This window comes from Labeo rohita, chromosome 15 (genome assembly GCF_022985175.1).
Source record: "Labeo rohita strain BAU-BD-2019 chromosome 15, IGBB_LRoh.1.0, whole genome shotgun sequence".
Taxonomy (NCBI): Eukaryota; Metazoa; Chordata; class Actinopteri; order Cypriniformes; family Cyprinidae; genus Labeo; species Labeo rohita.
In genome coordinates this window covers 35,800,604-35,821,044 of record NC_066883.1, presented here as the reverse complement: position 1 = coordinate 35,821,044, position 20,441 = coordinate 35,800,604, and the positions used below count along the sequence as shown (strand labels likewise).

At 34.2% G+C, this 20,441-nt stretch overlaps 3 protein-coding genes across 38 annotated transcripts in view; all 3 read right to left on the bottom strand.

The window, feature by feature from the left end:
• LOC127177741 (zinc finger protein 239-like) overlaps window positions 1-9,375 on the bottom strand; it is a 115,771-nt gene extending 106,396 nt beyond the window's left edge. For 2 of the 3 annotated variants that reach the window (XM_051130220.1, XM_051130234.1), the window contains exon 1: window positions 9,266-9,375. The gene's annotated coding sequence lies outside the window, so the exon portion shown is untranslated. Of the gene's footprint in view, window positions 1-2,558; window positions 2,760-9,265 lie in introns of those variants that run through there. The other variant, XM_051130218.1, reaches the window with a different exon arrangement.
• The window catches only part of LOC127177730 (gastrula zinc finger protein XlCGF7.1-like), a 124,287-nt gene that overhangs the window by 15,028 nt on the left and 88,818 nt on the right, over window positions 1-20,441 (bottom strand). For 7 of the 34 annotated variants that reach the window (XM_051130158.1, XM_051130150.1, XM_051130155.1 and 4 more), the window contains 5 exons: window positions 19,667-19,804; window positions 16,413-16,499; window positions 13,098-13,181; window positions 7,074-7,157; window positions 389-472 (listed from right to left, as the gene is read on the bottom strand). In XM_051130158.1, the coding sequence (XP_050986115.1) occupies window positions 389-472; window positions 7,074-7,157; window positions 13,098-13,181; window positions 16,413-16,499; window positions 19,667-19,804 (477 nt within the window). Of the gene's footprint in view, window positions 1-388; window positions 473-5,020; window positions 6,203-7,073; window positions 7,158-10,137; window positions 11,258-13,097; window positions 13,182-13,670; window positions 13,817-16,412; window positions 16,500-17,041; window positions 17,185-19,666; window positions 19,805-20,441 lie in introns of those variants that run through there. The other 27 variants (XM_051130152.1, XM_051130161.1, XM_051130175.1 and 24 more) reach the window with 20 other exon arrangements.
• LOC127177088 (zinc finger protein 436-like) lies at window positions 14,517-15,424 on the bottom strand (the record flags this gene model as incomplete). Its single annotated transcript, XM_051129100.1, has 1 exon — window positions 14,517-15,424. A coding segment is annotated over one exon (813 nt), but the record flags the coding sequence as incomplete, so codon positions are not given.

The window sequence follows — 20,441 nt, the reverse complement described above, 5'->3', positions numbered from 1 at the left end:
AAAAACCTTGAATGACCTTTTGGTCTGAATGCCAAATATTATTTTCGCAAAGATTGTATGCCTGTATCTCAAGAACTATTAAAGATCTCAATATAATTTCAGATTCTGTTTTCTTGAATCATAATTTTAAAGCATGTTTAATTTCCAGCGATATGGGGATTGCAATGCGGCTCTATGAGTAAACTCTGCAGGACAGTGGCACTCCAGGACCGACGCTGCCTATCCTGTTCTGAAATTCCTTGTTAATTAAATTAAAATGTACATATGAGCATTTAAAAAATCATTTATCATTGCTATTGCTCATTATTTCACAGCCTCTAAATCTTTTTAACAGTAGCTTTAATGTTTCTCAGCAGTCAATAATAAAGAATCAAGAATGGACACCAACCTGTTTGTTCCTCAGTATCTTCATGTTTTATTCTGGATGGTTCTGGATCACTCATGTCATCAATCTCCTCTTTAACTTCTGTTCCTGTCATGCAAGATGATGTGAATATTCCTCTTTTTAATCCAGTTAAAGCACAAACCACAGATTCTAAAGATTTGATTGGTCGTGTCAATCACAGTGATCGCCTACACAACACTGAAACAAATCCAGTACAAACCCAAGACTGTAGTATAATGTTATTTTGTGTCAAAACCACTAAATTTCAGAAACTTTCCCAATTCTATTTTTTAGTTTTGTTCATATTTTTTCAGAAGACAGACAAACATAAATAGGGATGAAAGACAAAATATTTGATGAATATTAGATAGATATTTACTACGTCATCCACTATTTTGTAGAGGAGTCTCGAGTCTCAAAATGACAATTTTCATCAGGAATTTGGAACCAAACTACAGGGTGAAAAAATAATTTATAAAGAAGGTAGCAAACAAACTTTGGTAATTGTACTATCATTTGACTTTAGCAATATTTGTTGCATTGTGACAGTTCAAGAAGGGGAAAAAGCACATTTTTATATTTTATATTGGAACTTTTGTCTCTTAATAACCTTTTAAGTTAAAATGTGCTTAATGTGTCAATTTACAGAAGATCTCAGACATCATCATAATGAAAAAGGTAAAACAGAAAACTATTGCCTTTTCAGCAGCTCACTTAAACATTACAGCTCTGTTTCTGTCAGACTACACTGTGTGCAGAATTATTAGGCATGTTGATATTCTGGTCATATTTTTTTTCCCAAACACATTTTACCAATTCCAAACCACATCAGTCTTAATAACTACTGTTAATTTTGTATTTAATCATTTATATGTGATATATAATTGTCCGTGAAGGCTGGAAGTGAAAAACTCCTTATATTCAGGTGTGCATAATTATTAGGCATGTTTTCTTTTACAGATAAAATGAGCCAAAAAAGATATTTAACCCAGACTGAAAAGTCCAAATTATTAAATGCCCATTTATCTTCCAAAATCTGGCAGTAAGTTTTGGGAGTTCATGTTTAGTCTCCTTTCCTGAAAAGTCTGACTTGCAGAGATGGACTAAAATGAACTCCCAAAACTTACTGCCAGATTTTGGAAGATAAATTCTTGAATCAGAGGTACAAGAGGATGTGATGCTTGTCCTTCAAGAGTCACTCTCAACTTATCTGTCTATAAAGCCTATAAAAAAACTGTCTTCATGTATTTCACAACAAGTCAGCTTGTTATTCTTATTAAGTCAGGGGCATTTTTTAGGATTTTTTACCAAGCAAAGTCTCTGAGAACCTGACACATTGCACTTCTGAAGACTCCAGGTAGGTTGCAGTTCTGGAAAATGGTGGCGCTGGAGACTAAACGGTTCCTGATGGTGTCACACCTAATTCTTCACCTTAATTCCTAATTCTTTTGCAGTTAACATGCATCTTTTCTTCTCCACCTGTTTTTTCTGACCATGCAGACTCAACAAGCATTTCACTGTCCAATGGTCAAGCCTTAACTTTGCAAATTCTTGTAATGCATTAGTATTGCATTCTTCTCATGGGCATTTAATAATTTGGACTTTTCAGTCTGGGTTAAATATCTTTTTTGGCTCATTTTATCTGTAAAAGAAAACATGCCTGATAAATATGCACACCTGAATATAAGGAGTTTTTCACTTCCAGCCTTCACGGACAATTATATATCACATATAAATGATTCAAAATACAAAATTAACAGTAGTTATTAAGACTGATGTGGTTTGGAATTGGTAAAATGTGTTTGGAAAAAAATATATAACCAGAATATCAACATGCCTAATAATTCTGCACACAGTGTATTGTTTCACTGATTGTCTGTTACACTAGTTTTATTTTTGTTTTGCACAATTGCCATTACTTTGACAATACAAATATACAAATATTTGTCGTGCCAATAAAGTACCTAATTGGATGAATTGATAGACTTCGCTAATTTGGACAAATTTGAACAAACATATTAAGCAGTTACAATCAGTTCTGTCATTCACTTGTTACTGCTGTACCGGGTCATGATCATTTAAATGCATTTCTGTATCATTTATCATCCATATACTGATCGATATTTCACTGCTACTGAAACAATGAAAATGAATAATCGAGAAGGAAACCAACCTGTTTGTTGCTCAGTATCTTCATGTTTTATTCTGGATGATTCTGGATCACTCATGTCTTCAATCTCCTCTTTAATAAACACAATATTTACCATAGTATGTGTCATATTTGCGCTTCTCTCTTCTGCTCGTCCTGTTTTTGCTCTTTTGTATTTGTATGGCAAACTCGAAAACGCTTTAGTGTATTGCTGCCACCTGCTGGAAATTCCTGGTAAAAACCACAAATGTAGGGTTTTCATGTTTTATGAGGATTTTCCATAGACATTATTTTGCTGCTTCACGCTCGACTTAGGGACCGTCTTTTTTCAAATACGAACAATAAAGTATTATTAAATGTAAACAACACTGAGATATGAGAGAAAATGGGCTGTCAACATGGAATCTAATTACATTATTCGTTAGTTATAGAACGTATCATCCTTTGAACGTGTCAATTTTTTTTTTTTTATTCTAACTCTTCAAAACTTTTTACTTATGAGGAACAAGTCATTCTTAGGAAACATGGTTAGTTTCATCAGCTTATCTTGTACAGAAGGCCCAAAAACAATAAAACCATCATATATTTTAGAGTGGTGGATGAAGACTGTAATACCAAAGATGATCACAATATGTCCTCATAGAATAAGGGATCTTTTTAACTCCAAATATATTCAGGTCATTTTCAGTGTATAAGAATGAAAAATAATGCATAGAATCAGTTGGTATGTACTGCACTGCCGAAATACTTTTACATAATTATTGTATAAATGCTTAAAGAGCATTAAAATCTCTTTTTTTAACCTTTAAAGGAAAAGTCATTAATGTTTAAATACATCTTATCCTCTCTCACTGATACAATTAGAAATCTTTTGAGTCTGACTGTTTACTGCTCAGTTCAATTCATTAGAATTAAAATACAAATACATAAAATAAGTTAATATGTACTTTATTGGTAATATAATTATTTCACAAGTGCTTATAGATCATTAAAACAATATTTAAAAATGGTTGTAGATCATAAAACATGGTCTCTTTTGTTAACATCAGTTAATGTATTTACTAATATGAAGTAATAATGAACAATATAATTTTACTGCATTAATTAATATTTTTTAATGTTATTTTATAAAAATATTCATGTTCATGTTAATTCACAGTACATAAACTAATGTTAAAAGATCGAACTTTACATTTTAATAATATATTAATACGTTTGAACTTAAAATAAAATTATAGAAATGCTATAAAATTATTGTTCGTGTTAACTAATATAGTTAATGTTAATAAATGAAAGTACATGGTGAAGTGTTGCCAAGGTTATATATATATATATATATATATAGTTCTCTGGCTGTGTGTGAGTGTTGATCTTATAGAGTAAACCTTTCATTGCTGAACCCTTATATCCAAACTGCCAGAGGGTTACTGTAAATGCATGTGCCTGCTGGGCACCGTTTTCCTAATGCTACCGGCATGGCGACTGCACTGATGGCGAGGGCCCGTCATCGCTGCTTGTAGCTATATTTTTGTATGGTGATAGCCAGGTTGCTTGGGAATAAGACCCCAGTGGAATTTCTAACCCACCTTCAAAGGAATCTGAGATATAGCGCCACTTATTGGAACAATAACGCAACTTGATCTGTTACTGAATTGTCATAACTGTCAAATTCATGAGTCTATAACTTCAAAATGCTACCGTAGAAATGATTGCAATTTTGTATGGTGACAGTCAAGTGCCTTCGGAATAAGCCCCCAGTGGAATTTTTAACGCACACTCAAAGGAAGCTGAGATATAGTGCCACCAATTGAGCTAATAATGCAATTTGACCTGTTACTGAATTGATATGTCAAGTTCATGGGTCCATAACTTTAAAATGCTACCGTAGAAATGACTGTAATTTTGTATGGTGATACAAGTGGCTTCGGAATAAGGCTCCAGTGGAATTTAAATTGTATTTTTTTAAATGTAAATAACCAATCATTTTGCTAGATAAGACCCTTCTTTTTCAACTGGGATCGTTTACAACCGCATTTGGAGTTGTTTGAAGCCGCATTTAAGCTGCCTTTTGGAAGTTCAAACTCGGGGCACCATATCAAAAAATGCTGAAATGTTTTCCTCAAAAAACATGATTATTTTAAGACTGAAGAAAGAAAGACATGAAAATCTTGGATGACAAGGGGGTGAGTACATTATATGTGAATCCTTGTTTTGGAAGTGGACTTCTCCTTTAAGTCTTCATAAGACTTATGAAAACGCTTGACACGTTCAAAGGATGATACGATCCTTTAGATTTAGATTAGATTTCATGTTGAAAGCTCCTTTTCGCTCTTATCTCAGTGTTATTTACATTTAGCAATACTTTTTTGTTCTGATTTGAAAAAGACACTGTCCCTGAGTCGAGCTTGAATAAGAAGCTAAGAAAGGCGGAAGCGTTGAGTTTTCCAACAAAACAGAAAAAACATCACAAATCTTGTCATTTCACAGCAAAACTATTTTATTCGAGCCAGTCTTATATTTACAGTGTCTGAATCACTTTATCACAATATTTACTTGAAATATTGAATCTGCAGAAAACATTTGCTCACTTTGACACAGAAAAATGAATTGATGACTGAGTAAAACTCTTTCCACACTGAGTACAGTAGTATGGCTTCACTCTATATGAACTCGCCTGTGCCTTTTCAGTTCTCCAGAGTAACTAAACCTCTTGTCACAATATGAGCACTTATAAGGTTTTTCTCCCGTATGAATTCGTTGGTGCACTTTCAGACAGTAAGCTCTGGTAAAAGTCTTCCCACACTCACAACACACATGATCTCTCACTTCATTATGTGTTTTCTGGTGCTGTTTACAGTCAGCCTGCCTTGAAAAACTCTTTCCACAAAAGGAACATACATAAGGCTTCTCACCTGAATGAGCTGTAAGATGTGCTTTTAGTCGTGATGAATATATAAACTCTTTACCACACTGATCACAGTTAAATAATGGCTTTCCAGAGTGAATGTGAAGATGATTTTTGAGACCTGATCTACATTGGAAAGTCTCCCCACAATGAGTACAGTGGTACGGCTTCTCTCCAGTATGAAGTCGCTCATGTGCTTTTAGGCTTCCAGACACAATAAAACTCTTGTCACAATATGAGCACTTGTAAGGTTTTTCTCCAGTATGAATCCTTTGGTGCTGTTTCAAATGTTCAGCTGTATTGAAGCTCTTCCCACACTCACAACACACATGATCTCTTACTTCATTATGTACTTTCTGGTGCTGTTTATAACTTGTCAGCCATGAAAAACTCTTTCCACAGTAAGAACACACATGAGGCTTCTCATCTGAATGAACTTTCAGGTGACTTTTTAGACCTGAGGATGAAATAAACTTTTTGTCACACTGATCACAGCTAAACGGCTTTTCTCCAGAGTGAAAGAGCAGATGATAACGAAGACCTGATGCATCAGTATAACAATTTCCACACTGAGGGCATGTGTACGGTTTCTCTCCAGTGTGGATTCTCATGTGTCTGTTAAGATGTCCTTTGTGTCTGAAACTCTTTCCACACTGTGAGCAGGTCTGTGGCTGTTTCCCCTTTTTCCTTGAAGTTGTGATTTTACAGTGTTCCTCCTCCACTTCATTCACCTCATGTCTTTGATGTTTTACTTCCATCCAGTCTAAAATAAACAAATGATGTTATTAAAGTCAGTCAACCTGATCCAATAATTTTTTCCAGATTATTGGTTTTGTTCATATTTTTTCAGAAGAAAGACTAACATAAATAGGGATGAAAGACAAAATATTTGCCAGATATTGGATTTATATTTACTGAGTAATCCACTATTTTGTAGAAGAGAGTCAAAATGACTCTCTCATTTTCATCTGGAATTTGGATTTAAATTCCATGTATGCATGTATTTATTTTCAATTTTGTTTATTTTGGGGGGGTTTTCCCTGGAGTTTGAACTCCTTTATCTCAATAAACATATCTCAGTAAGCTTTTAAGTGGTTGTTGGTTCTTATCTTTTGATTCAATTCCAGATATGGAGATATCATTTCCAGTTTGCACAGCTGATAGCTTTTTATTTTACAAAGGAATGTCTGAAGAAGATACGATGTTCAAACTAAAAATGTATTTCCCTCCAAAACTATTTGGAAAAAAACCTGTCTGAATGAAAAAATATTATTTTCGCAAAGTATGCCTGTATCTCAAGAAGAATTAAAGATATCTCAATATGATTTTAGATTCTGTTTTCTTGAATCTGTGTTTAATTTCCAGCGATATGGGGATTGCAATGTGGCTCTATGAGTAAATAGTTGAATTTTACTCATTTTCATACAGCTTATATTTATTTAATGAGGAATGTCTGAAGAACAATTAGGGTTGGAGCTAAACTCTGCAGGACAGCGGCAGTTCAGGACCGACATTGCCTATCCTAGCCAATGAAATTGCCTATTGCTCATTATTTCACAGCCACTAAATCTTTTTAACTGGAGCTTTAATGTTTCTCAGCAGTCAATAATAAAGAATCAAGAATGGACACAAACCTGTTTGTTCCTCAGTATCTTCATGTTTTATTCTGGATGGTTCTGGATCACTCATGTCTTCAATCTCCTCTTTAACTTCTGTTCCTGTAATGTAGGATGATGTAAATATTCCTCACCTTTGTAACCCAGTTAAAGCACAAACCCCACCCACCACAGATTCAAAAGATTTCATTGGTCGTGTCAATCACAGTGATCGCCTACACAACACTGAAACAAATCCAGTACAAACCCAAGATCTTAGTATATGGTTATTTTGTGTCAAAAACCACTAAATTTCAGAAACGTGCTCAGCTCAATTTCTTGGCTTTGTTCATATTTTTTAGACAAACAGACAAACATAAATAGGGATGAAAGACAAAATATTTGATGGCTATTGGATAGATATTTACTACATAATCCACTATTTTGTAGAAGAGAGTCAAAATGACCATTTTCATTGAGAATTTGGAGCCAAATTACAGGGTGAAAAATACATTTATAAAGATGGTAGCACACAGACATTGGTAATTGTACTATCAGTTGACTTTTGCAATACTTGTTGCATTGTGACAGTTCAAGAAGAGGGAAATCACATATTTATATATGTGACCCTGGATAACAAAACCAGTCATAAGGGTCATTTTTTCATAATTGAGATTTATATATCACACGAACGCTGAATAAATAAGCATTCCATTGATGTATGGTTTGTTAGGATAGGACAATATTTGGCCGAGATACAACTATTTAAAAATCAGGAATCTGAGGGTGCAAAAAAATCTAAATATTGAGAAAATCACCTTTAAAGTTCTTCAAATAATGTTCTTAACAATGTATATGACTAATCAAAAATTAAGTTTTCATACATTTACAGTAGGAATTTTACAAAATATCTTCATGGAACATGATCTTTACTTAATTTCCTAATGATTTTTGCCATAAAAGAAAAATCTATAATTTTGACCCATACTATGTATTTTTACAAATATACCCCAGCGACTTAAGACTGGTTTTGTGGTCCAGGGCCACATATTTACTTATTTACTTATTTTTATTTGTTTTTTCCTGGATTGGAAATTCTGTCTCTTAATAACCTTTTAAGTGTTTTTTTGGTTCTTAGTAAAGGTTCTTATTAACCCTATAAAGCCTGCTGTATTATATTTGATACACAAATTTCTAAAGTTTCTGAAATTATCAACATAAGTAAATTAGCTTCTGTACAACATTGTTTTCATTAGCCAGCTATCTGGGAGGATCAAATAGTGATTTTGACATGGTTTTACATGCCATCTTGTTCATTAACCCTATAAAGCCTGCTGTATTATGTTTGATGCATACATTTCTGAGGTATCTAAATTATCAACATAGTTAAATTATAATTAAATTAGCTTCTGTACAGCAACAGAAGCTACAATAGCAATTTTGGCACAGTTTTACATGACATTTTGTTCATTAACCCTATAATGCCTGCTGTTTTATATATACTGTATATATATATATATAATTTTTTTTTTTTTTTTTGGCATTTTTTGCCTTTATTGTTATGGGACAGTGTAGAGGTAACAGGAAGCGAAGAGGGAGAGAGAGAGGGCAGGGTTCGGGAAAGGTCCTCGAGCCGGGTTTCGAACTCGGGACACCAGTAGCAGAACTGCGGTTCTTGCCAACACGCTGCCCACAAGGCTATTGTCACCAACATTGATACATACATTTCTACAGTTTCTAAATTAGCAACATAGTTAAATTATGATTAAATTAGCTTCTATACAACAATAAATGCCCTATAAAACCTGCTGTAGTATATCTGATACACAAATTAATTGTTAATGGCTCTCAAAACAAACCAATAGGTGATTATCTCATAAACTAAGTGTTTATCCTGTAGTTTGTTTCTCTGTTTCTGTCAGACTGTCGTTTCACTAATTGTCAGTTACACTAGTTTTGTTTTTGTTGTTTACTATTTACTTTGACAATACAAATATACAAATATTTGTCGTTACAATAAAGTATCTAATTGGATGAATTGATGGACTAATTTGGACAAATTTGAACAAACATATTAAGCAGTTACAATCAGTTCTGTCATTCACTTGTTACTGCTGTAGCGGGTCATGATCATTTAAATGCATTTCGGTATCATTTATCATCCATATACTGATCGATATTTCACTGCTACTAAAACAATCAAAAATGAAGAATAGAAAAAGGAAACTAACCTGTTTGTTCCTCAGTATCTTCATGTTTTATTCTGGATGATTCTGGATCACTCATGTCTTCAATCTCCTCTTTAATAAACACAATGTTTACCATAGTATGTGTCATATTTGCGCTTCTCTCTTCTGCTCGTGTTTTTGCTCTTTTGTATTTGTATGGCAAACTCGAAAACGCTTTAGTGTATTGCTGCCACCTGCTGGAAATTCCTGGTAACACATACATACAGGTAGGGTTTACATGTTTTAAGGTTTTCCATAGACATAATAATTTTATACGGTATATATTTGACATTATTTTGACTTAATCTACACTGAATACTCTCTCCTGACAACAACACTATAATCAAATGAGCTGCTGAAAAGCCAATAGTTCTGTGTTTTCACCTCATTCATTATGATGATGTCTGAGATCTTCTGTAAATTGGCACATTAAGCACATTTCATTGTGTGTCAACAGACTGAGACTGAACTACAGGATCAACACAAATACAATGTATTACTGAACATTACTAACATACTCTTAATGGACTAACGTGTCAATAAAAATCACACATAATCAGAGATGTCAGAAAATAGAAATATTATTTATATCATTATACAGAGCCTATGCAACTTTTATATGGCATATATAATTGTATTGCATTTATAAATAAATATCTTTGAAACAAAGCTATTTGGACAAATGACTGGTTGTTGGGTTTTGTCATATTTTTTTAAATTAATTTGAGTGTTTCTTTATCAGTGTCTTAATAAGCAGGCATTTAATTAAAGAATAAAAAAACATTAATGTAAGAGTAAACTGACTAAAAACTTTTGCTGTTCTCCAACAAAACAGAAAAAACCATCTCCACAAATCTTGTCATTTTACAGCAAAACTATTTTATTTGAGCCAATATCATATTTACAGTGTCTGAATCACTTTATCACAAAATTTACTTGAAATATTAAATCTGCAAAAAACATTTGCTCACTTTGACACAGAACAATGCTTTTTAATATGAATCATTAGATCTGCTGACCGACTGTAACTCTTTCCACACTGAGTACAGTGGTACGGCTTCACTCTAGTATGAACTCGCTCGTGCCTCTTCTGGTCTCCAGAGTAACTAAACCTCATGTCACAATATGAGCACTTGTAAGGTTTTTCTCCAGTATGAATTCTTTGGTGCTCTTTTAGAGAGTAAGCTCTAGTAAAGCTCTTCCCACACTCACAACACACATGATCTTTCACTTCATTATGTGTTTTCTGGTGCCGATTACAGTGACCCAGCCTTGAATAACTCTTTCCACAGTAAGAACACATATAAGGCTTCTCATCTGAATGAACTGTCAGATGTGCTTTTAGTCGTGATGACCATTTAAACTTTTTACCACACTGATCACAGTTAAATGCTGGCTTTTCAGACTGACATTGGTACGGCTTCTCTCCAGTATGAACTCGCACATGTATTTTCAAGCTTCCAGATGCAACGAAACTCTTGTCACAATATGAGCACTTGTAATCTTCTCCAGTATGAATTCTTTGGTGCTGTTTCAGATCGCCAGCCGTAAAGCTCTTCCCACACTCACAACATACATGATCTCTCACTTCATCATGTGTTTTCTGGTGCTCTTTACAGTGATCCAGCCTTGAAAAACTCTTTCCACAGAAAGAACACACATGAGGGTTCTCGTCTGAATGAACTGTCAGGTGGATTTTTAGATTTGATGCTGAAATAAACTTTTTATCACACTGAGCACAACTAAATGGCTTTTCTCCAGAGTGAGTGTGCAGATGATAACGGAGACCTGATGAATCAGCAAAGCTCTTTCCACACTGAGGGCATGTGAACGGTTTCTCTCCAGTGTGGATTCTCAGGTGTCTTTTAAGGTGTGCTTTGTGTCTGAAACTCTTTCCACACTGTGTGCAGGTGTGCGGCTGTTTCCCTTTGATTTCACAGTGTTCCTCCTCCACTTCATTCACCTCATGTCTTTGCTGTTTTACTTCTATCCAGTCTAAAATAAACAAAAGATGTTATTAAATTCAGTAAACCTGATTTAAAGGGGTTAGTTCACCCAAAAATAAAATGATCCAATTATTTACTCACCCTCAGGGCGTATATGGGACCCTGAACCACAAAACCAGTCATTACCGTAATTTTTTTTTTTTAAAAATTGAGATTATCTAAAAGTTAAATAAGGAAGTTTAGGACAGGACAATATTTGGCAAGATACAACTATTTGTATCTAGGTTGTAAAAAAAATCTAAATATTAAAGGGGTCATCGGATGCTAAGTTCACTTTTACATGTTGTTTGAACATTAATGTGTGTGTATGTACAAATCTATCCTATAATGATAAAAATCCATGCAGTGATTTTTAATTAATCTGTAAAAATAATACTCCCTTTTTCAAACTGAGTCGTTCTCAGATGCCTGTCGTTGTGGCGTCACACCCACAGAGGCCGCTCCCACAATAGTTGATTGACATGAGCGTCTTACCTCAGATCAGCTGTAACAGTCCAACCTCCATGTTTTGATGCCAGAGCAGAAAAGAATGTCTCCAATTGAGTGATTAAGGTGTTGTGTTGCTGTATGTAATAATGAACATAGTGGTCGTCATTTACTCCCAACATCTGAGCCGCTGAAGATGCAGTAGATTACGTTTGTTTGTGAAGGGAATGCACCTCCCGATCTACATAAATGCATTTATGTTCACGTGAATCATTCATGATCCAGCTTCACTTACAGCAGAAGTGAGTATAAGGGTTTTTTTAATGAATATTTGCAATCGCCTTTCTTAATGATGTGCTAGTTAGCAAGTTTAGCGGCTAAACACAGCTAAATGCGGCTAAATGCGGCTAAAGTAATCAGGCTCGTCACTCCACAGAGAGAAGAGAGGGGTGGGGTGAGCAGAGCTCATTTGCATTTAAAGCAGCCTCGACCAGAATGAGATGATTTTTGCAGAGCTGATTTTGACAAGGTAAAAAGAGTGTTGTTTTACACTACCATTGAGAATTTTTATATATAGACGTATATTATAGACTTTTCATTAGGACCCTAAAGAATCATATCAACTTGTGGAAAATGGGCATCCGATGACCCCTTTAAGAAAATTACCTTTAATGTTGTCCAAATGAAGTTTTTAGCAATGCATATTACTAATCAAAAATTAGTTTGTGATATATTTCTGGGAGTAAATTTACAAAAATATCTTTACGGATTATGATCTTTACTTAATATCCTAATGATTTTTGGCATGAAAGAAAAATCAATAATTTTGACCGATTCAATGTATTTTTGGCTATTTCTTCGAATATACCTGTGCTACATATGACTGGTTTTGTGGTCCAGGGTCCCTGTTAACTACAGAAGGCTATCATACACCCCTGGAGCCGTGTGATGCACTTTTTATTATAGATGGATGAACTTTATTGGACTTCTTTTGGACTGATGAACAGAAACACCAGACTATTGCCATTATAGAGCTTGGAAGAGCCAGGACAATTTTTTATATAACTCAAATTGGATTCTTCTGGAAGAAGAAAGTCATATATATATCTAGGATTCCTTGAGGGTGAGTAAATCATTGGCTAATTTTCATTTCTAGGTAAACTATCCCTTTAATAGCAAAACCCAAAAAGATCAAATATTTATCTGCATTAAGTATCAGATCTTTGAAGTGCTAAAGGTTAGTTCTGATATTCACTGTTAAAAAAAATAAAAAGTGGATATGATCATTTAGATGATCATTTATCATTCCTATTGCTCATTATTTCACAGCCACTAAATCTTTTTAACAGCAGCTTTAATGTTTCTCAGCAATCAACAATGAAGAATCAAGAATGGACACCAACCTGTTTGTTCCTCAGTATCTTCATGTTTTATTCTGGATGGTTCTGGATCACTCATGTCTTCAATCTCCTCTTTAACTTCTGTACCTGTAATGTAGGATGATTTGAATATTCCTTACCTTTTTAACCCAGTTAAAGCACAAACCCCGCCCACCACAGATTCTAAAGATTTCATTGGTCGTGTCAATCACAGTGATCGATTAAATTATGTTACCAAAATAAAAGTTTAAGAAGAGTTAATAAAAGGATACTGAGATATTTTTCAATAATTGAGTTACAGGCATGCAAACTTAAGGAAAAAATAATTCAACTTAAAATACAACAAAATATAACTTTTGTTAAACATATTAAGCAGTTACAATCATTTCAATGTGGATAAATGTGAAAACTGAATGTGAATCCTGATTTAACAGCAGAAAACAACAGAGATCAGGTATCAGTCTGTGGTATCAGATATTTGATGTGTCAAAGATTAGTTCTGTCTTAGTTCTGCATTTCTGTACCATTTATCAACCATATACTGTTTGATCAGCTATAAAAACAGTTAAAAATGAAGAATCAAGAATGGACACCAACCTGTTTGTTCCTCAGTATCTTCATGTTTTATTCTGGATGGTTCTGGATCACCCATGTCGTCAATCTCCTCTTTAATAAACACAATGTTTACCATAGTATATGTCAGATTTCAGCACTCGACTCTCCAGGTCTCTCTTCTGCTCGTCTTGTTTTTGTTCTTTTGTATTTGTATGGCAAACTCGAAAAGGTTTTAGTGTGTTACTGACACCTGCTGGAAATTCCTGGTAACAAACACACATGTAGGGTTTTTTTGTTTGAAGAGGATTTTCCATATACATGATTTTATAATGTACATTTTTTACATTATTTTCACTTAATCTGCACTGAATAATCTCTACTGACAACACGACTACCATTAAATGAGCTGCTGAAAAGCCAACAGTTCCCTGTTTTCACCTCATTCATTATGATGATGTCTGAGATCTTTTATAAATTGGCACATTAAGCACATTTCATTGTGTGTCAACAGACTGAGACAAACTACAGGATCATTATAAATAAAATTTATTACTGAACATTACTAACATACTCTTAATGGACTAACACATCAATAAAAATTACACATGATCAGAAATGTCAGAAAATAGACAATTTATTTGCATCATTATATAGAGCCTATGCAACTTTTATATTGCATATATAATAGTATTGCATTTATAAATAAATATCTTCAAAAATAAATTTTAACAAAAGGTCATAAACTCCGAGCGAATTGTTTCATAAACTGACAAATTCAATTAAAGAATAAAAAAAACATAAATTTAAGGGTAAACTAACTAAATACTTTTGCTGTTCTCCAACAAAACAGAAAAAAAACATCTCCACAAATCTTGTCATTTTACAGCAAAACTAGTTTATTTGACCCAATCTCATATTTACTGTATCTGAATCTCTTTATCACAATATTTACTTGAAATATTGAATCTGTAGAAAACATTTGCTCACTTTGACACAGAACAATGCTTTTTAATATGAGTCACTAGAGTTGATGACTGAGTGAAACTCTTTCCACACTGAGTACAGTAATACGGCTTCACTCCAGTGTGAACTCGCTCGTGCCTTTTCTGGTCTCCAAAGTAACTAAACCTCTTGTTACAATATGAGCACTTGTAAGGTTTTTCTCCAGTATGAATTTTTTGGTGCTCTTTCAGACAGTAAGCTCTAGTAAAGCTCTTCCCACACTCACAACACACATGATCTTTCACTTCATTATGTATTTTCTGGTGCTCTTTACAGTGACCCAGCCTTGAAAAACTCTTTCCACAGTAAGAACACATATAAGGCTTCTCATCTGAATGAACTGTCAGATGTGCTTTTAGTCGTGATAAACATTTAAACTGTTTACCACACTGATCACAGTTAAATAATGGCTTTTCAGACTGAGTACAGTGGTACGGCTTCTCTCCAGTATGAACTCGCTCGTGTATTTTCAGGCTTCCAGATGCAACAAAACTCTTGTCACAATATGAGCACTTGTAATCTTCTCCAGTATGAATTCTTTGGTGCTGTTTCAGATCGCCAGCTGTAAAGCTCTTCCCACACTCACAACATACATGATCTCTCACTTCATGATATGTTTTCTGGTGCCGTTTACAACTGTTCAGGCTTTTAAAACTCTCTCCACAGTAAGAACACACATGAGGTTTCTCATCTGAATGAACTGTCAGGTGTTTTTTTAGATTTGATGATATAATAAACTTTTTACCACACTGATCACAGCTAAATGGCTTTTTCCAGAGTGAAAGAGCAGATGTTTACGGAAATTTCCTGCATCAGCAAAACTCTTTCCACACTGAGGGCATGTGTACGGTTTCTCTCCAGTGTGGATTCTCATGTGTCTTTTAAGGTCTCCTTTGTGTCTGAAACTCCTTCCACACTGTGAGCAGGTGTGGAGCTGTTTCCCTTTGATTTTACAATGATCCTCGTCCACTTCATTCACCTCATGTCTTTGCTGTTTTACTTCTATCCAGTCTAAAATAAACAAATGGTGTTATTAAATTCAGTAAACCTGATTTAAGGGGTTAGTTGACCCGAAAATGAAAATTAGCCAATTATTTACTCACCCTCAAGCATCCTAGGGATAGGACAATAAACCATCCAGGTTGTGATGTATCCTTTAGTATGCTACAAATTATCTTTATGGATTTTGATCTAAAATATTTAATTTGGCATAAAAGAAAAATTTATATTTTTGACCCATTCAATGTGTTTTTGGCTATTGCTTCAAATATACCTGTGCTACTTATAACTGGTTTTGTGGTCCAGGGTCCCTGTTCACTACAGAAGGCTATTATACACCCCTGGAGCTGTGTGAGGCACTTTTTATTATGGATGGATGAACTTTATTGGACTTCTTTTGGACTGTTGAACAGAAAAACCAGACTATTGCCATTATAGAGCTTGAAAAAGCCAGGATAATTTATTAATGTAACTCCGATTGGAAAAGAAGAAAGTCATATATACCTAGGATTCCTTGAGGGTGAGTAAATCATGGACTAATTTTCATATGAACTATCCCTTTAATAGCAGAACCCAAAATTGATTTAATGTTCAAATCTATTTATCCTGTATTAAGAATCAGGTCTATCATCATAGCCTTTAAAATGTTTTGTTCTGAAAAGAACAGGCTCATTGTTTTGATCAGATGATTACATTTACATTTCTATTGCTTATTTCTTTTTTTAACAGCAGCTTTAATGTTTCTCAGCAATCAACAATGAAGAATCAAGAATGGACACCAACCTGTTTGTTCCTCAGTATCTTCATGTTTTATTCTGGATGGTTCTGGATCACTCATGTCTTCAATCTCCTCTTTAATTTCAAACCTGTCTGAATGCCAAAAATATTATTTTATTCCTCACCTTTTGTCTATCCCAAGAAATATGATAGATATCTCAATATTATTTTAGATTTTCTTGAATCCTCATTTTAAAGCCTCAATCACAGTGATCAATTATATTATGTTATTGTTGAAATTTAAATTTTAAGAAGTTGATATTTAATTAAAGAGGAATACTGAAGAAAAAATTTTTATTAACTTAAGAAAAAACAGGCATGCAAACTACAACAAAATCTAACTTTTTTAAACATACTAAACATTTACAAGCATATTAATGTTAAAATCATTTCAATGTGATAAAAAAACTGAATGTGAATCCTGATTTAACAGCAGAAAACAACAGAGATCAGGTATCAGTCTGTGGTATCAGATATTTGATGTGTCAAAGTTTAGTTCTGTCATTCACTTGTTACTGCTGTTCCATGATCATTTAAATGCATTTCTGTATCATTTATCATCCATATACAGAACTGATCCATATTACACTGCTACTAAAACAATCAAAAATGAAGAATCAAGAATGGACACCAACCTGTTTGTTCCTCAGTATCTTCATGTTTTATTCTGGATGGTTCTGGATCACTCATGTCTTCAATCTCCTCTTTAATAAACTCCATATTTACCATAGTATGTGTCAGATTTACTCTTCTTTCTTCTGCTCGTCGTGTTTTTGTTCTTTTGTATTTGTATGGCAAATTCAAAAAGGCATTCGTGCATTGCTGCCACCTCCTGGAAACTCCTGGTAACCAACATACATGTGGTGTTTTCATGTTTTAAGAGGATTTATAAGACATAAGGATTTTATACTGTACATTGTTACATTATTTTTACTTAATCTATGCAGAATAATCTCTCCTGGCATTAAGACTATCATCAAATGAGCTGCTGAAAAGCCAATAGTTCCCTGTTTTTAGTTCATTCATTATGATGATGTCTGAGATCAGAATCAGAAGTAGCTTTATTTGCCAAGTGTGCGCAAACACACGAGGAATGTGTTGTTTTTTTTGTAAGGTGCTCCTGGTACATACATACATACAATATTTAAATAAGATAAAAACTTAAAAATAAATAATAATGCATGACTCTGGAACAGATGATTTATGTACAGATTTGTGCATAATTTTTTCTATATACAGCTATATAAATAAGAGATTTGCATTTACAGTATTTACATAATAATACTACAGAAGTTTACATAATAATACTACAGAAAGAGACATTAATTAGAATGGAGAAAGAAATACAGAAATGAATTGTAGAAACCAGGTAATGATTCATGTTTATCTGTTTAAGGTGTAGATGGCATTTGGGGAAAAGCTGTTTTTATGTCTAGATGTTTTAGTGCTCAGGGATCTGTAGCGTCTGCCTGAGGGGAGAAGTGCAAACAGGCTGTGTCCGGGGTGAGGAAGGTCTTGGATGATGTTTCCTGCCCGTTTCTTCACTCTGGAGATGTATAAGTCCTGAAGGTTGGGCAGGTGCACACCAATGATTGTTTCTGCTGTCCTAACAGTCCGTTACAGTCTTCTTATATCTGATTTACTGGCTTCCCCAAACCAGACAGTTACAGAAGAGCACAGAACTGACTCAATGACAGCGGAGTAAAACTGTGTCATCAGTGCCTGTGGTAGATTGAACTTTTTCAGTTGACAGAGAAAGTACAACCTCTGCTGGGCTTTTTTCACAATTGATTCAAAGTGAATGTCCCACTTCAGGTCCTGGCAGATGTTAGTTCCTAGGAACTTGAATGAATTAAGCTCTTCTGTAAATTGGCACATTTAGCACATTTCATTGTGTGTCAACAGACTAAATACTATAATGGATTAACACATCAATAAAAATCACACATAATGTCAGAAAACATTATACAGAGCCTAAGCAACTTTTATATTGCATATATAATAGTATTGCATGTATATGTAAATATCTTGGGAAAAGAAATTCTGTAACAACAAAGGTCAGAAACTTATTCAGGGAATTGTTTCATAAAGTGACAAATGGCTGGTTGTTGGGTTGTATTATATATTTACTTATTCCAGTTTTATTTTAGTGTTTCTTTATCAGTGTCTTAATGAGCAGACATTCAATCAAAGAATAAAAAATATCAATGTAAGACTAAAGTGACTAAATGCTTTTGCTGTTCTCCAACAAAACAGAAAAACATCTCTTGTCATTTCACAGCAAAACTAGTTTATTTCAGCCCATCTCATATTTACTGTATCTGAATCACAATATTTACTTTAAATATTGAATCTGTAGGAAACATTTGCTTACTTTGACACAGAACAATGCTTTTTAATATGAATTACTAGAGCTGCTGACCGACTGTAACTCTTTCCACACTGAGTACAGTGGTACGGCTTCACTCCAGTATGAACAAGGTTGTGCCTTTTCAGGTGACAAGAGCGACTAAACGTCTTGTCACAATGTGAGCACTTGTAAGGTTTTTCTCCAGTGTGAATCCTTTGGTGCTGTTTCAGATAGGCAGCTGTAGTAAAGCTCTTTCCACACTGACACAGATGACCTCCCACTTCATTATGTGTTTCCTGATGCTGTTTACAACCGTACCGGCTTTTAAAACTCTTTCCACAGTAAGAACACACATGAGGCTTCTCATCTGAATGAACTCTCAGGTGTTTTTTTAGACTTGATGATGAAATGAACCTTTTACCACACTGATCACAGTTAAATGGCTTTTTTCCAGAGTGAATGTACAGATGATAACGAAGATTTGATGGATCAGCAAAACTCTTTCCACACTGAGGGCATAAAAACGGTTTCTCTCCAGTGTGGATTCTCATGTGCTCCTTAAGGTATCTTTTTTGTCTTAAAATCTTTCCACACTGTGAGCAGGTGTGTGGCTGTTGTGCTTTTTTTCTTGAAGTTTTGATTTTACTATGTTCCTCCTCCACTTCATTCACCTCATGTCTTTGCTGTTTTACTTCCATCCAGTCTAAAATAAACAAATGATGTTATTAAAATCAGTAAACCTGATTTAAAGGGTTAGTTCTAGGGTGAACAACCCACTTAATAGCAAAAGAGGTTAAATATTTCTGTATTAAGTATGGGGTTAGTTTAGAAATTCCTTGTTAATAAAATTAAACCGCAGCTTTAATGTTTCTCAGTAGTCAACAGTGAAGAATCATGAATGGACACCAACCTGTTTGTTCCTCAGTATCTTCATGTTTTATTCTGGATGGTTCTGGATCACTCATGTCGTCAATCTCCTCTTTAACTTCTGTACCTGTCATGTAGGATCCACTATTTTGTAGAAGATAGTCAAAATGATGATTTTCATCTGAAATTTAGAGTTAAATTACAGCGTGAAAAATAACTTTAGAAAGAAGGCAGCATCATTATATTATTTCTACACAGAAATTGTTAATTCTATTAGCACAAGTGGTTGACTTTAGCAATACTTGTTGAATTGTGGCAGTTCAAGAATGGCAAAAAGATGGAGTTTGAACTCCTGTATTTCAATAAACATATCTCAGTAACCTTTTAAGTGGTTTTTGGTTCCTCATTTTTAAGACCATATATGGTTCAATTCCTGATATGTAACAATGTAACAATTGTAACCAGATACAGAGATATCAAATTGTTACATTTTCAGTTTATTTTAAAGCGGAATGCCTAAGATATAATGTTCAAACTAGAAATGTATCTATCTGAATGTCAAAAATGCTATTTTCCCAAAGACTGTATGCCTGTATCTCAAGAGATATTACAGGTATCTCAAAATGATTTTAGATTCTGTTCTCTTGAATCCTCATTTTAAAGCCCTATATGTTTCATTTCCAGCAATATGGGTATTGCAATGCGGCTGTATGAGTAAACTGTTGAACTTTACTCATTTTCATATAGTTGATACTTATTTAAAGAGGAAAGTCTGAAGAACAAATAGAGAGAATCTTGAGACTAGAAATGCATCGATT